At 41.0% G+C, this 21,208-nt stretch overlaps 1 protein-coding gene across 2 annotated transcripts in view; it reads left to right on the top strand.

The window, feature by feature from the left end:
• LOC136437065 (SWI/SNF-related matrix-associated actin-dependent regulator of chromatin subfamily A member 5-like) overlaps positions 1-17,170 on the top strand; it is a 57,742-nt gene extending 40,572 nt beyond the window's left edge. For both annotated transcript variants that reach the window (XM_066431531.1, XM_066431530.1), the window contains exons 14-24: positions 400-532; positions 3,397-3,542; positions 4,332-4,451; positions 5,625-5,738; positions 7,064-7,177; positions 12,111-12,239; positions 12,968-13,084; positions 14,848-14,982; positions 15,198-15,410; positions 16,049-16,165; positions 16,677-17,170. In XM_066431531.1, the coding sequence (XP_066287628.1) occupies positions 400-532; positions 3,397-3,542; positions 4,332-4,451; positions 5,625-5,738; positions 7,064-7,177; positions 12,111-12,239; positions 12,968-13,084; positions 14,848-14,982; positions 15,198-15,410; positions 16,049-16,165; positions 16,677-16,745 (1,407 nt within the window). In that variant the 3' untranslated portion in view covers positions 16,746-17,170. The remainder of the gene's footprint in view (positions 1-399; positions 533-3,396; positions 3,543-4,331; positions 4,452-5,624; positions 5,739-7,063; positions 7,178-12,110; positions 12,240-12,967; positions 13,085-14,847; positions 14,983-15,197; positions 15,411-16,048; positions 16,166-16,676) is intronic.
• Positions 17,171-21,208: the final 4,038 nt, after the last annotated feature.

Raw genomic sequence — 21,208 nt, 5'->3', positions numbered from 1 at the left:
TGTTTTATCACCGTAATTTTGGTTTTAAGGAGATACTTAATTTTGAAAAAAAAGTGAAAGTGATATCGATCCAGTTTAGCTCATTGAAAAGCTATTCGACCACTGGTTGTGACAAAAGACAGATCCTATGTACAGTTTTTTACCATGTACCGGGGAAAATCCCCTAGCTCTTTTCGCCAAGCACAGTGAACAGTGGACCGTGTCTTAACGTTACGCTTTAAGGACTGCAAACCTTTTCAGTAGCGTGCCTGTCGGGTGAGCGACGCACCCAACACACATGTCTGATAACTACAGTCTGGGAAAGACAAATTTTCCAATTATTGTGTATTTTTTGCACTAAATTCTTGATTGCATTTTTTTCAATCCCTTTTATAACATTCAAGTGTCTCATCTCTCTAGGACCGAGCCCATCGTATCGGTCAAAAAAAGCAGGTTCGCGTGTTCCGTATGATTGCGGACAACACAGTGGAGGATCGCATCGTGGAACGGGCAGAAACCAAGCTGAAACTGGACACAATCGTCATCCAACAAGGTACGCTTGCAGTGCAGTACTTGTAGTATAAGATCTAGAGTCACTTTGAGACCTGGTTTTGTACTTTTGAGCAGCACAGACTTGTTCAGAGTGGGTGTTCACTAAAATGACACTGTGCACTGACAATATCATTGCACCATGATTATGGAGTAACAACGTCAAGTAAATATTTTGAATAGAAGGCCTTCATGCCAAATAGAAAGGTCCACGAAACAGGTGACTATATGTAGTGGTGCGGACCGAAACCCACGTTTTGGTTCCGGTCCGGACTCAAGTCCAGATGTTTAGGTTCAGGTCCGGACTTGTAAGCCCTCTATAGACTAGGGAAAGATAATTCACACACAGACCAACTGCAGGACAACATAACTTGTATATTCAGAACATTATGCTCTCTACCAAGCGTGATGACCTACATGTACATGTGGCGTCTCAAGAGCCTTGGCTGCCTTGCTAAGTATTTTGACGTTCCCTGCCACACTGAATCACTTCCATACACAGCTGGAATTTGTCACAAACTGCGACTTGCCCCCTGTGACACGCACTATTCCCCATGCAGTAGATTCCCGGCTACAATTCCCGGCTACAATTCCCGGCAATGCAGGACTTTGTCAGAAAGTCAGGTCAAAAATGGCGCACACTGGGAACCACGTGACCCATGTCATGGCTAAGCCAATCACATTGCTAGGTTCCCCTGACGTCACCCACATCTCGCGAGAAGTTGCGAGATTTCAATAAGGGCTGACATTCAGAAGCCAACTTAGCGATAACTAAATGTTTGCGTCTTTTCTGTCGCAAAGTTCGCGATTTATGGAAGGTTTTAGATAGTTAAGAACAAAACAGAGGATGTACAGTACCGCCCTGGTCATAGTTAACATCATTTGCGTCACTGACGCTTGTCTGACCCATCACTGACGACCCTCTGACGAATGTTGACGCGTCCGAGATATTTTCTGACGATCACTGACGGAAATTATTTGATATAAATAATGTTAATCAATAAAACAATTTGAAGAATGTAGTTTTCACGGCATTTGTCGGCAACGCAGACATGTAGCATGCTGTCCGGCAGACAATCGTCAAAACAAGCGGATTGCATGCAGAAATCATCTCCTAATTATATATTTGGGCGGCCTACTTTCGTTCAATTTTCGTGTGAGACCCAGAAAAATATTAGATAAGTTCGGGTTCCGGTATTTCCCAGTGAAATACGGCGTTGTATCCAGCCGAAACTGGAAGACCCGCTATGTTTTCTTACTCCGCGCTGCCCCGACATGCCCCGCGTGGCTTACTTAACATGCAAATATTGCATGACGTAATGGCAATACGCATCTCTTATTGGCTGCTGCTGACGGGGCCTGGGCTGGACGCGGGAACTTGCAGCGACATGTTGGCGCGTTTCTATGTCTGAACTTTTGTATACCTCCAGAAATTATGCGTATTATCACGTTTAAATCGGTGAATATGCAGAATTTTATGGCCCAACATCAAGATAAAGATGTCCTCTGTCTAATAGCCCGCTTTAAATCGGCTTTAGGTTGCATTTTTATTGAAAATTTTCCCGCCAAAGTTACGGTAAGTGAAACGTTACTTCAGAACAACAACATCGTTCGGGATTGGGATTTGTATTTCTTCTCCAAAAATACACACGAAATAAACGAATGCATGTCTTGCCGATGTCACCACAACGTTATCGATATTGGTGAGTCAATATGCACTTTATCTACTTTGAGAATAAGATCCTTGGTTCCTGCAAATTACGAAGCTAGTGCAGAACGCTGGTTGCCAAATTTCAGTTTGATCAGCCGTCGGTATTTGGGGGCATTTACATCGCAAACCAAACCAGGAGGTGACAAATTGCCATTGTCTTGTCGGATCACAAAATAAACATGAAACCTGACACATCTTATTAAGTTGACGCTCACGCGTCAGAGTTTAACTCCGACGAATTCTGTCAGGTGCTGACTAATTCTGACGGGCTTCTGAATAACTCTGACGATTGCCGATGCGTCAATGACGGTGCTCTGATGCGTCACTGACGCTCCACCTTGTTAACTATGACCAGGGCGGTACTGTACATATGTACAGAAGTGCTATTCATTTTTACAAGTCCGGAACCGGTTCTCAGCGTTTCGTTTTTTTTTTGGACTTGAACCGAAACGTTTTACAAGTCCGGAACCGATCCGGCCGAACCGGTCCGCACCACTAACTATATGTGTTTCAAATTTAAGGTTATCAATATGAATATATTACCTTAAGTTCTGTAGTTTTTGCTGAATCCAGTTTGATTTGGGTTTTGTATAATTTTGTTTTCTTCAAGGAAAGACATTTTTTGTTTAATACAGCGATGAATTCTTTTCCGAGGCAGCTAGAAATAGCTTTTTACGTCTAAGGCCACACCAATTCAATTTGTTGCTTCTCGGAATCCCCACTCCGATTTTTGCAACAACAACAAAATTTGACAAATAATTACAAAGAATTAAAAACAGTTGTGATAATGACAATGATAACCCTTTTGGTGACTTGGAATGGACTCGAGATACGATTTGAAGTGCAAAATAAAGTCTCAAAATAAAGTCTCAAAGTCTCAAAGTCTCAAAATCTAAGTATTGTGGTATATAAATGTTATGTTATTACTGTAAAATGTCATACTTGACATTGTTTTTAGGCATTTCCAAGAAACTTCCCCCCTACATACAGAATAGACTCTCCCGCCTGTGTTGGAGTGTTGCGATCGAAGTCACATTTTCTCTAGTGTTTTCCTGATTTGGTCGGTAATATAGCTCCTTATGGTGTAACACTGCCCTTTAGTTAACAATTTACCAGGTATGGGAAAAGCCAAAGTGTATTTTTGTGGGCCCTACTAGGTCGGCTAGCTGACGCTCAGGTGAAGTTGGGGAAGGACGAGATGTTACAGATGATCAGGCACGGGGCAGATCATGTCTTCGCTTCCAAGGAAGGCGAAGTGACAGATGCTGACATTGACGCCATCATGGCTGAGGGTGAAAAACGAGTAAGTCTTTGGTGATGACATATGAACTACGATTAGTCTAACTGTAGGGCCTAGAGGATCACTGCTGACATGACACACAGTCATACTGGGGACCAGGCCAAGGAATTTTTTTTGTCCTTTTTGAAGAAAATTAATTAAGTTGCAGATGAAATGAAAATAAAGACACATATATGCTGTGATGGACCCCCATACTTGTACTGTGCAGAAACATTTAATACAACAATAAGTGACCATGGAACATCCTCCAGTTAAAGATATTTATTAAATAGAATTGGATGTAGTAGAAACAAGTTGAGCCGAGGAAGCTCTCACACACTATTACACCATGAAATAAGGTAGATTTAAAATTGAAACATAGAAATCAACGCCTTTTTGTTCTAAGACCCTTCATACATCATGAAATTTGCACTGGGGAAAGACTAAAATACAGCCGTTGGCATTGTTTGCAAGAATCAAAATGGCCCCCATAAAATTCTGATTGAGTACCATTTAAGTCTCCTGAATATGCAAATTAGATATTTTTTAGATATTTTAGAAATTTATTAACTAGAACTGAGAAGCTGTTTTTGTTGCTGAAGAGAAATCCGTCCTTCCCATACACAGTTTGCTACAGAATTATTCCCTGGAAGAGACAGTTGCTATATTTGAGGTGTGCAGCCTTAAAGAGAGACTTGGTGTCCCTTTAAGTCACAGTCTTATTCCTAGTGCAGTTCTTAGTGAAAACACTACCTTAGAGGGCAGAATTTGATATTGTGGTGTTAATATACACATTTCTGCCTGCACAACTAGACAGAAGAACTACGCAAGAAACTGGAGGGACTTGGAGAGAGCGCCCTGCGTAACTTCACCCTGGATGCCCCCATGCCCAGTATCTACAACTTTGAAGGGGAAAATTACAAGGAGAAACAGGTGCGCATTCTGGTCTCATTCATGTGTTACTCCTCCTGTATACTCTAAAAGAAAAAAACTCAGGAATGAGACCTTCCGTAGAAGAAGTCTTGCACTAATAGTGGTATAGGGGAAAGTTAGAAGATGGTAATGTTATGTGATTTGGAACTACTGGCCAGTGCTTTACACTTGTACATGTACCTGCACTAATGATTACCTCTATTTAAGGGTGCAACAAAAAAGTGACAAAAGGGTTTAGAGTTTTGAGTGCACATTTTTCATTATTTGCTGCGAACTGACATTAAACAACAACATGGCTGAAAAGCGTAAGAATCAATGTGTTTTTGGTGAAAATTGATTTCGGGGCTGAGCCTTACTTTCAGGTAACCGTCCGTGTTGAGAGTAAACCGCCCTTTCCCCGGGATTGACCTTTGTTGCGTTCTGTTGGCTGTGTTGCATTACCTCGCGCGTCGGGTTATTGTGAAAATCTCAGTGTTAGGATTTTCTTTATAATTGGCTTGATTATACATTTTCTCTTTCCGACAATACTAAACTATAGGGGATGTGTTTAATTCCACACGAAAATGCCCATTTTGCGCATCCTTGTTGATGGGGAAATTTGTTTTGCCCCTAACATTTACTAAGATTACAGAGGTTGAAGGAACAAAACTCTGTTTTTCTTATAGCTAGAGGAATATCCTTCCCATACATAGTTGTTTTGGCTGTAGTATTTCCTGGAAGAGACGGTCGCTAGACTTGAGGGTGTGCAAACTCGAATTGAGACCCAAAATAAACTAGGGGGTGCCCCCATATGGATCACCAGGCCAATGTGAGCACTTTTTGGCGTGGGTGTGTGTGTTGATAGGTTAGTACATGGTCATGTGTGTGTGTGTGTGTGTGTGTGTTGTTGTTAGGTTAGTAGATGTGTGCGTGTGTGTTGTTAGGTAAGTAGATGTGTGTGTATGTGTTGTTAGTTTAGTAGATGTGTGCGTGTGTGTTGTTAGGTAAGTAGATGTGTGTGTATGTGTTGTTAGTTTAGTAGATGTGTGTGTGTGTTGTTAGGTTAGTGGATGTGTGTGTGTTGTTAGGTTAGTGGATGTGTGTGTGTGTTGTTTGGTTAGTAGATATCTGCTAGTTATATATTGTAACATGTACATGATGATGAAAATCTATTTCTGTTGCTGTGACCGGTAGTTCCAAGGAATCACTCACTGGATTGAGCCGCCCAAGCGAGAACGTAAGGCCAACTATGCGGTGGATGCATATTTCCGGGAGGCCCTGAGAGTCAGTGAACCTAAGGCCCCCAAGGTAAGCTATCTTAACCACTGTAAAGCTATTAAAGTCACACAAGGTGAGGTATCATCAGCAGATTGAACCTAAGGTCCCCAAGGTAACCTGTCAGGGTACTACAGCCTGATACATGTAACAAAGTGCATTTATTATTACCTTTGCCAAGAAGGTAATGTTTTGGGTAGCGTTCGTATATGTGTATGTATGTACATTTGTATGTGTGTGGATTAGCAGCATAACTCAATAAGGCCTGGATGGGTTGTATTGATATTTCATATGTGGGTAGGTCTTGATGAGACCTGGAAATGATTTTGGGCCCCCTAGTGGCTTGTTACGATACTGCAGCAGAACTTCTTATTTTGATATCTGGACATGGCATGGTTGTGATTTTTGAGTGGTAGATACCTCTTTGGGCAGGGAATAAGTGGTGTATGTTTGGAGCCCCCTAGCAGCTTTTATGAAACTGCAGGAGCAGGTTTATTTCAGACTTTGGAAGAGAATAGTTCAAGAAGGGTGTGACTGATGGTAATGACTTTTGTTATGTAGATAGCTTGAATGATAATTTACGTAATTAGATGCGCATTATGCAGATCATACTAATTTGCAGAATTGATTAAGAAAGTTTATACGTCCACTGTATTTCATGATCAGACATGTGACATAAGTACCTGAGAAAGAGAAATATTGATAGATATCAATTATGCAAATGAAGACCTTATTTGCTTAATTAATGAGAAAAGTATAACTCAACAAGGGAGAATCATCATAATTTTTGGTATGTAGATGCGATGCTTGGTATAATCAAATGTCAGAGTCTATTTAGTAATAATCAATGAGGAAAATTAACTATGTATTCTATGATAGGACTATTCAAACATATTTCTAACTGAGGAAGAGAGAAATGTTGATAGATAAGAAATATACCAATTAAAACCTAATTTGCATGATTAGTGAGAAACTACTATGATTCTTTACTGGTAAATGAAAGCAATTTTATACTTGTGGCATTTGGAAGTTACGCAAAGGTGAGCATCGTTGAATATAAGTTATGCAGATGAGGACCTTATTTGCATAATCAATGAGATATACATCAGTCATAAAGGTTAAAATCATTTGGCGAAGGTTTGAGGTCGTGGAACTCTAATTTCTTGTGTTTTTTTGCAATTGGTGTTTGTAAAAATTTAAGAATAAAGCAGTCTAGTGTAAAATTGATCCAGTCGGTAAATATTGATGTCATTTTCTTATGCACAGGTTTTTGTCTTCAAACCACAATGTTTAGATAAAACCTAACAGATTTCTAGTATTGGATTTTAACACTCGCCACCACACCCCTCCCCTCCCAGGCACCTCGCCCACCCAAACAGCCCAACATCCAGGACTTCCAGTTCTACCCTCCGCGACTGTTCGAACTACTGGAGAAGGAGATTTATGCCTACAGGAAGAGCATTGGATATAAGGTACGGACATAACGCTTGTTACTGTAAATCCATTTGATATTGCGTTTGGTAATTTTAGCGGCTTTGGGAAAGGGGAGTAGGTCACGGTATTTTGTGGTGGGAAAGATCTTGCTTCAGCGTGCAGGTATGTTTGATTCCCAGACCGATTTGTGAAAAAAATCATTTCTGCACGGCACATGATCACCAGATGCCTGCTAAGTACACAAAAATGTGTCAAACATTGTGCACAGATGAACTAAAAATTTGCATTATGTGCAATGTATATCAAAATCAGCATGCACAGTAGACCTGTGGTTGGTAACGTTATTGAGCGTGGGGCGGTCCCAGGGCACTACAGAGAGACACGCGTCTGCTAATGGCTGTCGAAGGCAGCATTTATGCTTTGGAGTTCATAGTTCACATTCAGAAACCCTCCCACTTCTCAGACAACTTGCTGTGCTCAATAAAATGTGTTTTTACCTATCCACTGATTCATTATTGAGTTAATTTTGACTGTGCTACGTAGATTTGACCAGCGTACGTAACACTACAAGGTTCTATGACCTCCCTGGTGTCTCGCAATATTGCCGCATTGCTGATGGGATATTCTAAAGCAGGCTAGGGATGCCATTTTGATTCTTTTGTTTTCATCTATTGGCGAGAAAGACGGCGCAGATTTTGAAACTTACAATCTGTCATTTGTGGACAAAAAGTGTAGATAAAAAGGTGAAGAGTTTATCTCTGCCATACCTGCCACAATTTTAACTCAAAATTGTGAAACTAACGTCATTAACACTCTTTTTCATTTGTAGATTAAATCTTTTATTTCTTGAAAAACAATGTTTTGTTTGTTGCTGTGTGAATCACTAGCACATTGTGTGCATGTTGTGATCAAGAAATGAAATGTGATTATGAACGTACAGTGAAGTGCATCATAAGGCAAGTAAATGGGGCAGGAGAGACGGGGACCGTCGGATCCGCTATTATTAAGTGATCGTTATAAAATCAAGAATTACAGGATGACATTCAGTAGGTCACATATGGCATGCGGTCATTGTGCATGTCTTGGAACTCAATGGAAGGCTTTCTTAGATCCTTGTCGCTATTTGGTATTGTCACAGCCTGCTTGGAAATTTCTACGACATCACTATCTTACAAGCCTATGACGAATGTAACCACACCTTTAAACATTGATTTGAACAACCCCACCCATTTGTTCTGGAAGAATTTTAGGTATGTGACCTGCTTATACTTATAGCCCTCAGCAAATTGTTTATATGAAATTCAGTAAATATGCCAGGTCACTCACTCATAAGGTGGGGTTATAATTTGTTCATAGCTTAGGCCACACCAATTTAATTTCTTGGTTAACAGATTTTTATTTTCCAAAAAAATACATTTTAGAAAAACAAATTTCATGAAAACAGAAGGCTGGGCCAGCCTTCTGTTTTCATGATTTTTTTTTCTAAAATGTTTTTTTTTTTTTGGAAAATAAAAATCTGTTAACCAAGAAATTAAATTGGTGTGGCCTTAGTAACGCTTGTGACTGTACTTAGAGGATGTGAATTACAGTTCATGATTTTATAATGCTGTCATCAGTAAGTCAAAAATTATAAAATATCTACAGGTCATGCTGGCTTTAGTACACAGCTGCTTAGGGATATTTTGAACCATGGTACCATGTGTGTTGCCCTGATCGTGTACCTATGTTCTTGTACTGTAGGTCGGATGTGTGTGTTTGTTGCCCTGACTGTGTACCTGTCCTATGTTGTTGTACTGGTAGGTTGGATGTGTGTGTTTGTTGCCCTGACTGTGTACCTGTCCTATGTTGTTGTACTGGTAGGTTGGATGTGTGTGTTCGTTGCCCTGACTGTGTACCTGTCCTATGTTGTTGTACTGGTAGGTTGGATGTGTGTGTTCGTTGCCCTGGATGTGTACCTGTCCTATGTTGTTGTACATGTAGGTTGGATATGTGTGAGTGTTTGTTGCCCTGACTGCGTACCTGTCCTATGTTGTTGTAGGTTGGATGTGTGTGTTTGTTGCCCTGACTGTGTACCTGTCCAATGTTGTTGTAGGTTGGATGTGTGTGTTTGTTGCCCTGACTGTGTACCTGTCCTATGTTGTTGTAAGTTGGATGTGTGTGTTTGTTGCCCTGTGTACCTGTCCAATGTTGTTGTAGGTTGGATGTGTGTGTTTGTTGCCCTGACTGTGTACCTGTCCTATGTTGTTGTAGGTTGGACGTGTGTGTTTGGTGCCCTGACTGTGTACCTGTCCCATGTTGTGGTAGGTTGGATGTGTGTGTTTGTTGCCCTGACTGTGTACCTGTCCTATGTTGTTGTAGGTTGGATGTGTGTTTGTTGCCCTGACTGTGTACCTGTCTTATGTTGTTGTAGGTTGGACGTGTGTGTTTGTTGCCTGACTGTGTACCTGTCCTATGTTGTTGTAGGTTGGATGTGTGTGTTTGTTGCCCTGACTGTGTACCTGTCCTATGTTGTTGTAGGTTGGATGTGTGTGTGTTTGTTGCCCTGACTGTGTACCTGTCCTGTGTTGTTGTAAGTTGGATGTGTGTGTTTGTTGCCCTGACTGTGTACCTGTCCTGTGTTGTTGTAAGTTGGATGTGTGTGTTTGTTGCCCTGACTGTGTACCTGTCCTATGTTGTTGTAAGTTGGATGTGTGTGTTTGTTGCCCTGACTGTGTACCTGTCCTATGTTGTTGTAAGTTGGATGTGTGTGTTTGTTGCCCTGACTGTGTACCTGTCCTATGTTGTTGTAAGTTGGATGTGTGTGTTTGTTGCCCTGACTGTGTACCTGTCCTATGTTGTTGTAGGTCGGATGTGTGTTTGTTGCCCTGGCTGTGTACCTGTCCTATGTTGTTGTAAGTTGGATGTGTGTGTTTGTTGCCCTGACTGTGTACCTGTCCTATGTTGTTGTAGGTTGGATGTGTGTGTGTGTTTGTTTGTTGCCCTGGCTGTGTACCTGTCCTATGTTGTTGTAGGTTGGATGTGTGTGTTTGTTGCCCTGGCTGTGTACCTGTCCTATGTTGTTGTAGGTTGGATGTGTGTGTTTGTTTGTTGCCCTGGCTGTGTACCTGTCCTATGTTGTTGTAGGTTGGATGTGTGTGTGTGTGTTTGTTGCCCTGGCTGTGTACCTGTCCTATGTTGTTGTAGGTTGGATGTGTGTGTTTGTTTGTTGCCCTGGCTGTGTACCTGTCCTATGTTGTTGTAGGTTGGATGTGTGTGTGTGTGTTTGTTGCCCTGGCTGTGTACCTGTCCTATGTTGTTGTAGGTTGGATGTGTGCGTGTGTGTTTGTTGCCCTGACTGTGTACCTGTCCTATGTTGTTGTAGGTTGGATGTGTGTGTGTGTGTGTGTTTGTTGCCCTGACTGTGTACCTGTCCTATGTTGTTGTAGGTTGGATGTGTGTTTGTTGCCCTGGCTGTGTACCTGTCCTATGTTGTTGTAGGTTGGATGTGTGTGTGTGTTTGTTCCCCTGGCTGTGTACCTGTCCTACATGTATGTTGTTGTAGGTTGGATGTGTGTGTTTGTTGCCCTGACTGTGTACCTGTCCTATGTTGTTGTAGGTTGGATGTGTGTGTGTGTCTGTTGCCCTGGCTGTGTACCTGTCCTATGTTGTTGTAGGTTGGATGTGTGTTTGTTGCCCTGGCTGTGTACCTGTCCTATGTTGTTGTAGGTTGGATGTGTGTGTGTGTGTGTGTTTGTTGCCCTAACTGCATGTGTACCTGTCTTATGTTGTTGTAGGTTGGATGTGTGTGTGTTTGTTGCCCTGACTGTGTACCTGTCCTATGTTGTTGTAGGTTGGGTGTGTGTGTGTTTGTTGCCCTGGCTGTGTACATGTCCTATGTTGTTGTAGGTTGGATGTGTGTGTGTGTGTTTGTTGCCCTGACTGTGTACCTGTCCTATGTTGTTGTAGGTTGGATGTGTGTTTGTTGCCCTGACTGTGTACCTGTCCTGTGTTGTTGTAAGTTGGATGTGTGTGTTTGTTGCCCTGACTGTGTACCTGTCCTATGTTGTTGTAAGTTGGATGTGTGTGTTTGTTGCCCTGACTGTGTACCTGTCCTGTGTTGTTGTAAGTTGGATGTGTGTGTTTGTTGCCCTGACTGTGTACCTGTCCTATGTTGTTGTAAGTTGGATGTGTGTGTTTGTTGCCCTGACTGTGTACCTGTCCTATGTTGTTGTAAGTTGGATGTGTGTGTTTGTTGCCCTGACTGTGTACCTGTCCTATGTTGTTGTAAGTTGGATGTGTGTGTTTGTTGCCCTGACTGTGTACCTGTCCTATGTTGTTGTAAGTTGGATGTGTGTGTTTGTTGCCCTGACTGTGTACCTGTCCTATGTTGTTGTAGGTTGGATGTGTGTTTGTTGCCCTGACTGTGTACCTGTCCTATGTTGTTGTAAGTTGGATGTGTGTGTTTGTTGCCCTGACTGTGTACCTGTCCTATGTTGTTGTAAGTCGGATGTGTGTGTTTGTTGCACTGACTGTGTACCTGTCCTATGTTGTTGTAGGTTGGATGTGTGTGTTTGTTGCCCTGACTGTGTACCTGTCCTATGTTGTTGTAAGTTGGATGTGTGTGTTTGTTGCACTGACTGTGTACCTGTCCTATGTTGTTGTAAGTCGGATGTGTGTGTTTGTTGCACTGACTGTGTACCTGTCCTATGTTGTTGTAGGTTGGATGTGTGTGTTTGTTGCCCTGACTGTGTACCTGTCCTATGTTGTTGTAGGTTGGATGTGTGTGTGTTTGTTGCCCTGACTGTGTACCTGTCCTGTGTTGTTGTAAGTTGGATGTGTGTGTTTGTTGCCCTGACTGTGTACCTGTCCTATGTTGTTGTACGTTGGATGTGTGTGTTTGTTGCCCTGACTGTGTACCTGTCCTATGTTGTTGTAAGTTGGATGTGTGTGTGTTTGTTGCCCTGACTGTGTACCTGTCCTGTGTTGTTGTAGGTTCCCCGTAACATCGACCTGTCCCCTGCTGAGGCTAAACGGCAACAGGAGGAGGAGCAGAAGAAGATCGATGAGGGAGAACTGCTGTCTGAGGACGAAATAGAGGAGAAGGAAAAACTCCTTCAACAGGTAAGATGTGGTTTGGATTGTAGCCTTGATATCTATATTTTTTAATGCATGATATCCTCTGTGTTACTATACTAGTAACACATATCTGCTTTCTACTTGAAGCTGTTGTGTATACCACACAGGTAACTTTCAGTGACTATGTATGCCACCCTTCCCAACCAGTATTACCTAATATTATGTACAATTTATATAAACCGCACGATGTTGTTTCTTATTTCTTTGCATTCTTTGCCTCTAAAAACACATAACAAACAGAGCATGCAATCAAAGTTGCATTGTAACATTATACAAGTTCTAGCCAAACCTTCACTTTTAACTCCAAACATCTAGCAGCACTAATGTATGATGACTTCACTTTTAACTTCATCCAACTTCTGCCACCCTACCCTGGCAAGTGGCAGAACTTACGATGATGTCACTCATAACTTCTGCCACCCCACCCTGGCCAGTGACAGAAGTCTTTTTGGACATAATCTAGGGTAACATCTAACTCCCGATAGCCTCAAAACTACTCGGTAATCATCGTAACTTCTGACAACTTCCGCCACCCTAACTTCTGCCACTTCACCCTGATACTGGACATAGCTCACTACAACATACATGAACATACATGTAACTTCATACTTCTCTTTGTGAATGTGCCTGCACATGTACGTAATGCTGAAAGGTCTGAAGTAGACCCATTTTCCACTCTCATGATGTTGACCCATTTTCCACTCTCAACCCAGGGCTTCACCAACTGGTCCAAGCGAGACTTCAACCAGTTCATCAAGGCCAATGAAAAGTGGGGCCGTGACGATATTGAGAACATCTCTAAGGAGGTAGAGGGAAAGACTCCTGAAGAGGTATGTTTGTAAGATTACTTTTTTCCAAGTCAGTTATACTAATAATTTTATTCAGAATCCAACATGTGAGGCAAAAGATGCGAGCATTTTCTCCTCCGCTGCAAATCATACACCAATGCAGTGACAGAAGTGCAGTGTTCTCATCTTTGTCCAATATCATACAAAATGTAGATCTACACCACTTTAACACATGAGGTAGTAAGACGGTGGCTGAGGACTGGGGTATTATTTCGGGAAGTATACAATTCTAGGAATTGTACAGGAATGTGTCCACAGGAATTTTTTGTATAGAGAATGGGTCCTGCAGCCCCCCAGGGGGCATTCCACCTAGAAAACCAAGACAGACAGCCACATGGAACAGGTGAACGGGTGTTCAGTGTATTGAACACCACTAGCTAGGGATCCATTCAACACCACTTGTGGGACATTTATGGCATTATGGCATCATATCCGATATGGAATGGAGGCTTCTGATTGGTTGACGCCATCTGGCTATGTGATAATAGTCATTGGGGTGTATGGTGGGAACTAGGGGTGGGTACCGGTACATAAAATTCAGGTTCGGTCCAGGTCCAGAGGGTCAGGTCCAGGTCCGGACCTGTACCTGTACCTGATTATAGTAGTGTCGCAGTACATCATATTTTGGAGAGCGAGACACACGTAAAAGTCTCCAAACGTCATGTCTGGAACAATATTATTTCTTAGGTTTGCACTTTGTCTCAAAATTATAACTATACTCTCCTCGCCGTCTGTTTACTCATCCTTTAAGTGTTTCTAGACATGATTCACAGCTAACGTCTTCGAAAACGACTCGTTAAATCTGCTGTTTTGTATTTTCTTAGACCAGTTATGTGGCCGCCTGCTGGTAGCCTGGTACTATGAATTTTCTAATCGGTCCATAGGCCGGTCCACTGATTTTTTACGGACCGTTTTTTTTTGGACCGGTCCATTAAGAAATACCGGTTTTGTACCGGTACACGGTACGTTTGTTCTGTTGATCTTCTAAGTCCGGACCTGAACCCGAATTGGGACCATGGGCTTAGCGGTGCACGCACCAGTTCTTCCGCGACAGTGGTCCGTGATAGTCCACGACAAAAAAGGGACGAAAGGGTTTCGAGGGTCTGGCTTTGAGTTCAGATTTCTCAAGATGTGCTTCGAACTGACATTAAATACTAACATGGCTGAAAAGCGTATGAATTGGTGTATTTTGGGTGGAAATTGCGTTTCGATCCGAGCCTTACTTCCGGATATCCATACGCGTTGAAGGTAAACTGCCCCTTTGACCCAGATTGACCTTTGTTGCGTTCTTTTGGCCGTGTTGCATTACCTCGCGCGTCGGGTTATTGTGAAAATCACAGTGGTAGGATTTTCTTTATAATGGGTTTGATTCTACCTTGGAGTTTTCTCTTTCTGACACTAACAGTCATTTTCGTGTCAAAAAATTTTGTGATGTGTTTAGTTCCACGGGAAAATGCCAAAATTTGCGCCTCATTTTTGACGGAAAAATTCTTTTTCCCTCTTGTATCTACTAAAATTACAAAGGTTGAAGAAACCGAAACTCGGGTTTTCTTGTAGCTAGAGGGATATCCTTCATTCCCATTCACAGTTGTTTTGCTTCAGAAGTATTTCCTGGAAGAGACGGTCGCTAGACTTGGGGGTGTGCAAACTCGAATTGAGACCCAAAATAAACTAGGGGGTGCCCCCTAAGGTACACAGCACTACATTGCATAGCAGCTCACAATTACTATTTCCTGGTCTTACAGGTTATTGAATACTCTGCTGTGTTCTGGGAGCGCTGCAATGAGCTACAGGACATTGAGCGCATCATGGCCCAGATTGAGCGTGGAGAGGCCAAGATCCAACGAAGGATCAGCATCAAGAAAGCCCTAGATGCCAAGGTCTCCATGTTCTTTACCTTTGCCAAGAAGGTTACTGTTTTCAGTAGCATGTGTGTGTTATGTTCTGCTTGGTTGAACAGCATAACTCAAGAAGCTATGTTTTTGTGGTTCAGGTTACAATGTAGGTCTTGAGGATTTTGGCTCCCTTGTCATCTTTCCTTGGTACTGCGGAAGTTCCGGTTTATGACTGTTAACATGACTGTTTTCTCTCTAAGATGGCACGTTATAAGGCCCCGTTCCACCAGCTACGTATTGCGTACGGCACCAACAAGGGGAAGAACTACACAGAGGAGGAGGACCGTTTCCTGGTGTGCATGCTGCACAAGCTGGGTTTTGACAAGGAGAATGTGTACGAGGAGCTGCGCTACGCCTGCCGACAGGCCCCGCAGTTCCGCTTTGACTGGTTCCTCAAGTCTCGCACTGCAATGGTGGGTTGCAAGCTTCTTGAAAACACATGATACTGTCGACAAGTTTCTCTCCAGAATTTTTTCAGTTAGGTACGTACAGAAGGCTAACTTTGCGCAGTGCAAGTCACACACGTGCCAAAGACATGATCACAGTATGGCATCTTCCTGCATTTTGAGGGACAAATTTTGGGTAGTTGATCCCTCTGTGACAGTCTTATTCTAAAGCCAAATATTAAAATTTTGTAAGATTAATAAAGGGTCACACAGGGTTCCCCTCAGAAAGAAACACATGTTGTGCTACATTTAAGTACACGTGGAGTTCATTTGAAGTCTCGTCACCATAGTACTTGGACTAAAGTGGGGGGGGGGAGTCTGGACATACTGATGCTGGCAAACGTTTGTGTATTAGACAAAAATCAGATCAGACGCAATTTGACCAAAAAATAGAGCTCAGGCTTAAGTTAACGTTTTTCATGAAATTGTGCACATATTCAAACAAGATAACATTTCTAATGAAATTGTGAACACTTGTTTGCATTCAAGTCCCTCAAAAAGATGCTCGTGATCTAAATACATGTACTCTGTAAGCACAATTTTAAGGGGAATGTAGACTAAGGGGGTTTCCCCAGATGTTGAATTTTTTTCTGGCCTGTTTTTAGGAACTCCAGAGAAGATGTAACACCCTCATCACGCTGATTGAGCGTGAGAATGCCGAGCTGGAGGAGAAGGAACGGCAGGAGAAGAGGAAGAGGGGACCACGAGCAGGCACACCCAAGGTTTGTATACTGAAACTCTCACAGGGCTGTGTGATGTTAGGGAGTGTGTCTGTATTTGTCGTGCCTGTGAGTAAAGTACTGCAAATCTCTAAATTTTGCAACCAGTTTATATTTGCATTGTCCTCTCTGTGAATGTATGTTTACGTTGTATTATTTACCACTACTGTAATACAGAATTGTTCCAACTGCAAACTTGATATGCCACAAAAAGCACCTTTCTCCTCATATTGCGAAACTAAGTCATAAAAAAGATTTAAAAGTGAGTATACAGTAGAGCACGTATAGCATGTTAACCAATACAAAATATTACAAAATAGTTTCTCATCTTCTTTTTAGAACTGTTATGTGAACAGAATATAAGGGCTTGTTTTATCAGAAAATGCAGCTTTTTCCAATTTACCGATACAGTTTATTTCTGTTATGAATCATGGCAAAGTTGTTTATGAAATTGCGAATTTTTTTTGGCCCAGTTTGTCAGAGATAAAAGTCTCATGCTAAATTTTTACTACAGGGTACGCAGAAACGCAAGGCAGATGGCACCCCCGATGGGCGGGGTCGACCCAAGAAGAAGAAGGCTTAAGTCTATGGCTGTAAGCTTCGAGGAATACTTTCCAGCAAATGCAGATGATTTACCTGTGTTAAAACAGTACACTTCTGTAACTAGTGTAAGAAATTAGAAACAAGAAAACTGCTTCTCTGAAGAGGTCAACCTCAGTCATTGAATTTTACTATTTTGAACAGTATAAAAAGGTGAAAATGGGTCCAATTTTATGTTATAAGAAAAGCCAGTGCTTATGTTAGTGCAACAGTGTCATTTGTGTAGTGTAAGGATTGTGCAGTTTGCCAGAAACTTACAAAACACTAAGATGGTATTTTTTCCTTGTTTGTTTGTTTGCAATGGTATCTTTGTGAGACCATGTGAAAGAATGCCAGCTGTAACCTAGAGATGAACGAGATTTGTAGAATTTGGTGTTTGTTATGTACAATAAACTGTTCTGTGTGAGAGATCATGTCTGAGGTGATTTTTGAGTCATTTGTGTGGCTTTTTAGGTACCGTCTTTAATTAATTATTTCTTTGTCTGCCATGTTTTGATGATGACATTCATGTGCTTCCAAGTATCGAAATTTTAACTATTTGTAGATGTGTGAAGCAAATATACAGATGTAACCGGCTCCTTACTGGGCGCCCAGTACGGAACCCGTGGAGAAAATGGCGCCGATACTCGGCCCCAGTACGGAAGGAAGTCCCGTACAAGAATTCCAGTACGGAATGGCTTTATTCCAGTACCGAAGCTTTGTCAGCACTGGACGTCCAGTACTGAATTTGTTTCGGTACTCGGGTTCCAGTACGGATTTGCGTTCCGGCTTGGTCAAAGGTCATTCGGTACTGGTTACCCAGTGCGGAGGTCATTCAGCACTGGATAACCGAGTGCCGATTTACGGATGTAACGGGTTCCGTACTGGATTCACCAGTAAATAGTGACTCTTCAGTACTGGAAGCCGAGACCTCAAATTATTTCGGAACTGGGCGTCCTGTACTTACGTTCTATAAGTACTGGGATGATCCATTGTTTGGACCGACTGGACAGTTTTGGATTTAGTTGTCTGTACATTTTGAATAGTAACTTTATTGCCCGAAGGCTAATTGCAGACAAACAAGTGCATGGAAATACATGGGAATCGAAAAAGTTATCTAGTCTACTGTGAAAGTTCTAAGTTTACTTACTAAGATTGACTTTGGTTGGGTATGCTTGTACATACTAACGTTTAGGTAGTTCTGTTTTGTTCCTTGGTTTATGGACATAGATTTTGGTAGGTAATATAAAGTACAATAGTATTTCAGTGTACGTTTTCTCCCGATAAAGGCACAAGCCACTAGGATATGTTGTCGTCGTTGAAACGTAACAGAATGTGATACTGTATTTTTTCTTCTTCATTCGAACGTTTTCCAAACAATAGTTTTGAAGTGGGGAAAAAAGCATCAAAGAGATGCTGCCCTGAAAATAACGTTAGTCGCTCGTTAGAGTCTCAGCACTCGGTTCCCAGTACTGAAGCTGCCCAGTACAGGAAGTCCAGTACTGAGAAAGTCTTAAGTACTGGAGCTCCTGTTCTGACGACCACTTCCGTACTGGTTGTCCAGTATTGACAAAGGAGGCAGTTACATTTGTATAATTGGCTATTGTGAATGGATGAAAAAATGTGAGCACCTGCAAAAGTGGACTAATTTATTTTTGAACTAGAGTTCCTCGACCTCATACCTTCGCCAAATGATTTTAACCTTTATGACTGACGTCTTTAGGAGTGTTTCTTATTAATTATAAATCATACCAGTTGATCGTCTTCAGCCAAATAACAGAAGTTGTCCAAAGTATGAGCTTATCAAAGAAGGTTTTGCTTCCTAACATTTATCATTAATTATGCAAATGAGGTTCTTATTAGCATAATTTGATTCAACAATGTTCACATTCACATAACTTTCAAATGCCACAAGTATGAAATTGCCATCATTTACCTGTATGTAATTATAGTAGTTTCTCATTAATTATGCAAATTACGCCTACAATTGCATATTTCCTATCTATTAACATTCCTCTCTTCCTCAGTTACAAGTGTCACATATTTGAATAGTCATATCACGGAACGGGCTTTTGAAATTGTCTCATTTGTTATGTAAATTAGAAAATCTGATTTGCATAATCATATCTAATCATACAAAGCATCATGTAAGCTATTTACATACCAAAAATCAAGACCATCCATTAAGCCCATCTTAAGTTATAGTATTTTCTCATTAATTATGCAAATGAGGTCTTCATTTGCATATAGTTGATATCTATTAATATTTCTCTCCTCATTCACACATGTCACAAGTTTGAGAGTCCAATGATGGAATTTGGCGAATATATAATCTTTCCTCATTAATTATGCAAATTAGATACTTTTCTGCATAATAGCTATCGAATCATGTACATCATCACTCAAGCTATCTACTTACCAAAAATCATGACCATCCATCAGGCCCTTCTTTAGTTATTCCATTTCAAAGTCTGAAGCAAAACCTGACCTGTAGTTCAAAAAAAGCCGCTAGGGGGCCAAAACCTAGACCACTTACTCACTGTCCAAAGAGCTATCTACCACTCAAAAATCAGGACCATAGCATGTTCAGAACACGAGATATCAACACAGGAAGTTCCGCTGCAGTACCGTAACAAGCCGCTAGGGCACCCAAAATCTAATCATTTCCAAGTCTCATCAAAACCTACCCACCTACCAAATATCAAGACAATCCATCCAAGCCTTCTTGAGTTATGCTGTACGTTACAAACACACACACAAACGCTACCCTTTGCATAACCTTCTCGGCGAAGGTAACTAGAGTTCCACGACCTCATACCTTCGCCAACTGATTTTCACCTTTATGACTGGTGTATTATGAGTGTTTCTCATTGATTATAAATCATACCAGTTGATCGTCTTCTCCACCCAAAGAACAGAAGTTGTCCAAAGTATGGACTTAACAAGGGTTATTCTAGCATTTATCATCAATTATGCAAATGAGGCCCTCATTAGCAGAACTCACATTTAACGATGTTCACATACTACCCAAAATATTTTTTTTCTTGTTTTCTTACTTTAAGGAAGATTTTCTTATACAAAGAAAAACAAGAAAATTCAAGGGACCTGCAAAAGTCTTTGTATGACAATTCTTACACAAAGAAGTTTGTTCTTTTTTTCTGAAATTAAGAAAATATTTCTAGTAGTATGATGTTCTCCAATAGTATAAGAATTCTCTAGAAAAATAAGTCTTACTATAAGATTTGTTTTGTCAAATGTGGTAATCTTACAGATAGTTTTTCTTGAAAATTTGATTCTACTAGAATAATTTTCTTGAACTTTCTTATCTGCAATTCTTGTTTGTGCTTAAAACAGGGATTCTCGTATACAGAATAATATTCTTGCTGACAAAAAAATAAGAAAAACGATTTTTGGTAGTGCAGTCACAACTTACAAATGCCATAAGTATGGAATTATAATGTAGTTTCTCATTAATTATGCAAAATAGGTCTCATTTGCATATTTTCTATCAGCCTTCCTCTCCCTCAGTTACACATGTCACATTTGAGTCGTCCTATCATGGCACACAGCAGATTTTGAAATTTTCTCATTAATTCTGCAACTTATTATGCAATAATTTGTGATTTGCATTATTATCATCCAATTACATTTATGCTATCTACATGGCAGAAACCATCGTATTAATTATGCAAATGAGGTTTTCATTTGCAATGTTGATATCTCTCAATATTTCTCCCTCAGTTACATGTCTGAGAGTCCTAACATGAAATGCAGCAGATGTATAAATTTTTCCTCATTGATTATGCAAATTAGATACTGATTTTCATGAGTTATGTAAATCATCACTCAAGCTATCTAAATCATGACCATCCCTTGAGTTATTCTCTTCCAAAGTTTGAAGGCCCAAGAGGTATCTACTACAAAAAAAATCAAGACCATGGCATGTCCAGAATACGAGATATCAAAGCAGGAAGTTCGGCCGCCGTGCCGTAATAATCCACTGGGGGGTCCAAAATTCAATCATTTCCAGGTCACATGAAGACCTACCCGCACACCAAATATCAAGACGATCCATCCTGGCCTCAAGTTATGCTGTTCATCCACGCACGCACACACACTACCCAAAACTTAGCCTTCTTGGCGAAGATAATAAAGCACTCAAGTACAAAAAAATGGATTTTTCCAAATGTAGGAAATAGTCTGTTCTAGTTAACCCCATACAAAGTAGACTATCCCAAAATACTGCTGCAGAAGATATCAGTCCAAAATTTCAAGGCATAAAATTACAGAAAGATTGTACATGTAATTTGCATGCTGATAGGAAAGACTTTAAGACAGTGGTAATGCATCTTGTCCAACTGTTACTGGTAATTAATGAATGGATGATTCTGGTACCATAACTCAGTTGTCCTAAAATAAATGGCATCACACTGGAGGAAAAAAATTGTGTTCTTTAATTGTATGAGG

Source organism: Branchiostoma lanceolatum, chromosome 6 (assembly GCF_035083965.1).
Source record: "Branchiostoma lanceolatum isolate klBraLanc5 chromosome 6, klBraLanc5.hap2, whole genome shotgun sequence".
NCBI classification, from domain to species: Eukaryota; Metazoa; Chordata; class Leptocardii; order Amphioxiformes; family Branchiostomatidae; genus Branchiostoma; species Branchiostoma lanceolatum.
Note: the sequence above shows the minus strand (reverse complement) of the source record. Positions and strands in the feature narration are given on the sequence as shown.